Source organism: Hyposmocoma kahamanoa, unplaced genomic scaffold, assembly GCF_003589595.1.
Source record: "Hyposmocoma kahamanoa isolate Upper Pololo Valley unplaced genomic scaffold, ASM358959v1 119, whole genome shotgun sequence".
Lineage (NCBI taxonomy): Eukaryota > Metazoa > Arthropoda > Insecta > Lepidoptera > Cosmopterigidae > Hyposmocoma > Hyposmocoma kahamanoa.
In genome coordinates this window covers 3,725,343-3,731,503 of record NW_020653409.1, presented here as the reverse complement: position 1 = coordinate 3,731,503, position 6,161 = coordinate 3,725,343, and the positions used below count along the sequence as shown (strand labels likewise).

At 35.0% G+C, this 6,161-nt stretch overlaps 1 protein-coding gene across 3 annotated transcripts in view; it reads right to left on the bottom strand.

The window, feature by feature from the left end:
* Positions 1 to 449: 449 nt before the first annotated feature.
* The window catches only part of LOC113239973 (transmembrane protein 94), a 79,301-nt gene continuing 73,589 nt past the window's right edge, over positions 450 to 6,161 (bottom strand). For all 3 annotated transcript variants that reach the window (XM_026477162.1, XM_026477163.1, XM_026477164.1), the window contains 4 exons: positions 5,221 to 5,497; positions 2,577 to 2,670; positions 1,777 to 1,953; positions 450 to 1,012 (listed from right to left, as the gene is read on the bottom strand). In XM_026477162.1, the coding sequence (XP_026332947.1) occupies positions 940 to 1,012; positions 1,777 to 1,953; positions 2,577 to 2,670; positions 5,221 to 5,497 (621 nt within the window). In that variant the 3' untranslated portion in view covers positions 450 to 939. The remainder of the gene's footprint in view (positions 1,013 to 1,776; positions 1,954 to 2,576; positions 2,671 to 5,220; positions 5,498 to 6,161) is intronic.

Here is a 6,161-nt window from a genome sequence, read left to right as displayed (position 1 = left end):
CTCCGCTTTAGTCTTCATTTGTTCTACGGACAGCGCGATACTGCGATGACATAACAATTTAAATTTCGAATAGGTTGACTTGGGACTTTTTTTCGTGGTTTTTGTATTAGACCCGTCGTCCATTTATTTGTAAGTCAATGACTAAATAGTACATATTTTACAAATAACCGTACATATCACAAGTGTTAACATGCAGTGTCGATACAACCTCGAATGGCTTTGGTTGGTTCCGCATAACAGCGAAAGTGTTAAATCAATCACTATGGAAAAATTATATACCAAATTTAGGATATACACTGATTAGTATACGGTGTGAAAACATGATTCTTAAAAATTTTCACGATAGAAAAAAAACACAAACTTACCTCGAAATTTTACAATAAAACCGCTGTATTCAATACGTACTTTACACATACCAATGATTTTTGTATATCAACTGAACTAAATACAACACGTATAGTATACGATATACAGTTTCCAAATGGCTTCAATTTCATTTATAAAAAAATGAATTCTGAAATAAAGCCAGTGTCCTGCCGCTCGACCCAAGCGAAATGAACCGTATTAGTACGGGAGAAAGTTTGATTCGGGTAGAGGAAGTATCGACACGCGTTTGTTAATCGGAATTTGATCGGTGGTTTCCGGTGGCAGACTTCATTTAGAGCGATATTTACTATAAAGGAAGCTTGTGCTTCTTTATTCTTCTTTATGATTAATGTAATTACTACAGAAAGAAATTGTTAAAAACGGGGGGTAGGATATCACAACAAGGAAATACGATACAGATGCAGTAAAATGGACCATTGTTGTTGTAAACGGTATAGAGTTGAATGTACACCTTAATTATCAAACTTGACGTGCTCTTGACCAAATACATGTTTAAAATTTCAAATAAATTATAAAATTTCACTAAGCGTAATTGACTAGATCCAAATGCGTTTAGAACGGTGAGTTCATTCCTAGTTTGGTGCCGAAGTCCAGTCGAGCGCGCCTCTGGTTCCGATTATCCACTCTGGAAATAATGATTATATTATAGGGTTTATCGTGCTACATAAGTTGTGTGTATGTATGAGCTGTGTCCACAACATTTAGTAGCTGTAGAGCTCCTTGTGAAAGAATTCGTCCAGGGTATTACTGCCACCTTACCTAGTTCTGCCGCTAGGCAGTAATGTGAGCATTACTGCGTTCCGGTTTTGACTTGTCAACCTATGAGTCAGGTGACGGGCGCAGATCTTTCTGATTTAAAGCTCTGTGTGGTACTGTAACTGTTATGGACAAACACGTCGCTTACCAGCAGGCCGAGAACTTGTTCGTCCCGTAACTTGGTTTTTATTTTTATTTATTTATTTGCAAACTTTACAGGTTTTAAATTTGGTTTACAATTCTGAATAATCTACTTACATAGCCAATTACAAAGTTTGTCAGATTACAATTTCTTTTGTTTACGTTACCTAAAAATTAATTCGACGCCAGAACGAAGCGACTTAAAATATTGTTTATCGAAGAACATAATTAACAATAAATTAACAAAAAATAACAATATAATTAACATAAAATCTCACAACTGTGATATTCGTCGCACATTAATGAAACTGTGTTGTAAATACTAAGTCTCCAACTGTGAAAACAGTAATCTTTCTTAATCAACCCACTCACACTAAGAATCCGTTTTTCAACCGTTAGTAAATGTGTTTTTCGTAATAAATCTCTAATAAATTTTGCAACGTGTTGTTTACAATAAGGATCTAAAACTGTATTTTACAACATGGTACTTACTTAATTTCCTGCCACTTAATAAACTCGTTAAGCGCGAAGGTACCCAAAATAGAGATGATATACGCCACTATGAGGGACCACGGCACATTGTACTGATAATCACACAAGTCCCATTGTTCACATTCGCCATATTTGTAGCTCGATATCGTCGCGCTGAAGATTGTTTGGAGGATTATTCTGTAAGAAAAACAATTATGAATTTTTCATACATTCTGAATCACTTCGACAACATTTTTTTTTGTCATTTAAAAGTGGCAACACAATAATAAACGTACATAAAAAAAATAAACATCAGTTTGGTCCAGCTAATTTAGAAAGAAAAGAAAATAAAAAAATGGCGGGGTTTATTTTAAGTTTATTACGTTCCGAATTCCTTAATTGACGCAACCAGCGCAAAAATGGTGTGACCCACTTTTTTTTTTCAACAATATTATTTTAAATGATACCAAAGTACATAATTACTTTATATTTGGATGCTATTTTCATGTGTGAAAAATATTTCATTATTATTATTTTTTATAAATGAAAATAGCATATAACTATAATAATTATATATTTGGTATCATTTAAAGTAATATTATTTACAATAGAAAAAGAATGAATGACAGGAAAAAAAGTGCGTTACACCACTTTTGCGCTGATAGCCTCAATTATTCGTACCTTTGTAAGCCAATGTTCAATAAATAAATTAATTTAAAAAATCCAGTTCATTAAAAATCAGACTGTGTTCCCGTGCAAGCATTCACCCTAACAATAAACTTTTATTAGATTACATTGGAAGATATGAAAAATAAACTTACAAAATCACTACGGTCGCAGTCCAAACAATATTCGTCCAAAAGCCCTTTTGCCAAATTGAATGGTGTCGATGAATGAAACATATCGATATTGCAACTGTAAAAATAAAGAATATTTTGTATGGAGTTTCACGTTTTTTTTTACACAAATCTAACTAAAAAAAATAAAAAAGGTAACGTTATAATTTTAAAATATAAAAAAACAGCAAAACATGCTCTGTAAATGCCCAGGTTGTCCTTTGTGACGTCACAGGATTGCCGAGTTTATGAGTGGTTTTAACAAAATTATTACTGGGTAATAGAGGTCGAATAGCAAGATAAAGATACCTAATATCATCGAAGATTAAACCGGCATGTAAACTGGCATTAAAATGGGCATACCAGTGACGTATCATGGTAGCTAAATGGTTTGACCTATCGCTTCTCAAGCAGAGCCGGGGGTTCGAATCTGGGCTTGCCCTTTTGAGCATTTCGGAATTTATGTGCTAATTTAAATTTGAAATTTATTATGAGCTTTTCGGTGAAGGAAAACATCCAGAAGAAATGCACACATGCTCAACAGTTGGACTATGTATAGGCTAACTGTTATTATATGTATATATCAGTGACGTAGTACTCTAACGAGACAACTTGTTAATTTATTGTCCTTGACAAGTAAATTCAATACTTTAGGAAATGAAACAATTTTTTCGGATTTAAATTGCGTATACATATGTTTTTTCAAACATACCAACTTTTCGGACCCTTTACAGGTCCCATGGTCACGGCTGCGTCAGAATATATGAGGCTATCAGTACAATAGGGGTAAACGTAAATAATATTCAATTGTTTTTTTTTACAATGGTACTGTAAGTTTAATAATATTTTTTTTACACATGAGACTTGTCAACTTATATCTCAATGTGATACCACCAGGCCCACGAGTTGTTCGGTTGTTCGGCCCGTTCACTTGGTATTATAAAAACATCGAAATATAAAATAATTATAAGTAAATAAAAATAATAATATTAAATAATATTAGACAACATGACATACGTCGCTCTGATCTCTAAGTATGTAGCTAAAGCACTTGTGTTATGGAAATCGGAAACAACGTACCACAAACACCCAGACCCGAGACAATATAGAAACGTTACTTCTCTACACTGACCCGGTCGGATATTGAGACTGGGACCTCTAGAGTAGGCGACCCCACGAAAACCGTGGTGCAAGCCACTCGACCACGGAGGCAGTAAAATTATTACGTATTTATAGGAAATGAAACTATTTTTCCGGATTTAAATCGCGTATATTTGTTTTTTCAAACAAACCGACGTTTCGGGCCCTATACAGGTGTATCACGGAGAGTGTGCGATGGAATTGCATAATTTGATTCCGCCTTCCCCTTTCCATCATCGGGAGACTAGACGTGGACGGGGGTTCCACCCCTATGTTGTGGATATTCCCCGGATTCGTACGAAGCGTTTCGCTTCCACATTTGTATGGCGAGCGGCTTGGGAGCGGAAGTCCCTGCCTGCAGACTTGTTCCCCGAACGCTATAACTTAGACCTTTTCAAGGCGAGAGGCTTTATTTAGGTATCATGCTACATCCTCGACCTCATCGTCACTTTCCATCAGGTGAGATGGAGGACAAATGTGCACAAATTTTTATTAAAAAAAATGAATGTGGATTACACCACTATTGCGCTGATAGCCTCATTCGTCAGCTAAATTCGTAAACCTCGAAACCTCCATTAATGTGAACTTTTGAGTAGGCAGACAGAATTACTAGGAATTTACATGACAATATATGATTGAACCATTGACTTACAATTATATGGACGTCGGGTCCTCGCTAAAAGGTGTCCGAACTTATAGGGCGCTAAAATCGTATACAGAGCGTCATTCACGCTTTAGTCTTCGTTTGTTCGACTGACAGCGAAGCAAGCAAAATTAGACAGTACTGCGAGGACATTACAATTTAAACAACGTTTTAGCTTTTTCATATTCCTTTACATGTCACTACGTTTAAATAGGTTGACTTGGGACATTTTTGTCGTGGTTTTTGTATTAGACCCGTCGTCCATTTATTTGTAAGTCAATGGATTGAACCTTTACTTTATAACTAAAACATATTGTATTTTAAGCTGTAATAGCCCGATATTGCGTTTGAAGAGTAAAAAAGACATACATCCAAAAACGGAGTTACGAGGTTTTGAAATTTAGACGACATATCGCACTGCTATTACAATAGTATTATAACTCAAAATAGGTGAAATTCATGATTATACTATTACTGAAAGTAAAATTTAATTCTCTTCACGTCAGTACAAGTGCCGTTAGAATATTAAGAGAAAGAATTTAACTCAAAATTAGAAACTTTTTGTAAGCTAGTTCTGGACGCAACAGTCTTTACTCAAAAACATGAAATGTTTCTTTTCTACTTATAACTATATTTGGCAACGTAGGAAATTGTTTAGATGTCTGTAATAAATTTTAACCTATACATAAATTTTAATGATCTTTCACAGGAAGTAATTCGTTTTTCATCAATTCTGTAATAAATACAATTTTTGAGTTAATACATTATTGTATTAACAGTGCGACATGAGAAAAAATAGTTTCAAAAATAATCGCGAAAACCTAAGAATTTTAATTATATACTTACTTAAATGCAGAGTAATTAACGCAAGAGTAATGTGCTGTGCGAGAAAGAAGCCATCGTAAAAATGATCGCCCCAGCCGTGCCAGCTGCGTAAACTCAAGTCGTGTTTCTCTGTATAATTGCCCACGTTTATCGGGTAAACTATCCAGCAGGATGTCGCGTTTGTCACTGTCGATATTTGCTCGCAGAATTCTCGCAGCGTAAATCCGTACAGAGTTAATATGGATATGGCCGAGGGAAGGAATTTACACGCGTAACACCAGAACACGAAAATTACCATCTGCGAAAGATAAATGAAAATCGACTTTATTGTCTTACACAAAGGAAACTTTTACTTATACAGGGTTATTTATAATAACAACTTCGCAGGACTATGTAACTCACATCAAAAGCAACAACTTTTGTTAATAATAATAATCGCTTCCAGCACAAATGCAGAAGGCGGTCCTGCTCGATACGACACGTATTGTTCGCCGGTTCTTGAACCTGAGTCCCTAACCCCGGCCAACTGTGCCATTGCGGCGGAATACCGCCTCTCCATTTAAAAATTCAAGATTAATTAAGCCTTGGGAGAGGCGAGAGTCTAAAATAGATATCCAAAACAATAATAATTCATTTATTTGTGAAAACACAGGTTGTATAGTCGTTGGTATGTACAAAATAAGTATAGTTGACTGTCCGGCTAGACATTAGGCATACAAAAATATTACAGGTTATTATATTAAACATTCACTCACATTCGCTTGGACAGACTAAACCAGGTGTAACACGTTTCTTTTTTAATAATATTACATGGGCGTGCATACATGATTTAATAGTTGGTTAGTAATTTAAACGCGGTGATAGTTACATGGGTCAATTTTAATAGTAACTACACGTCAAAATATTAATTGTTACAAAGTACTTTAAATATCGTAGTTAGGTATTATTTTGACATCTAGTTA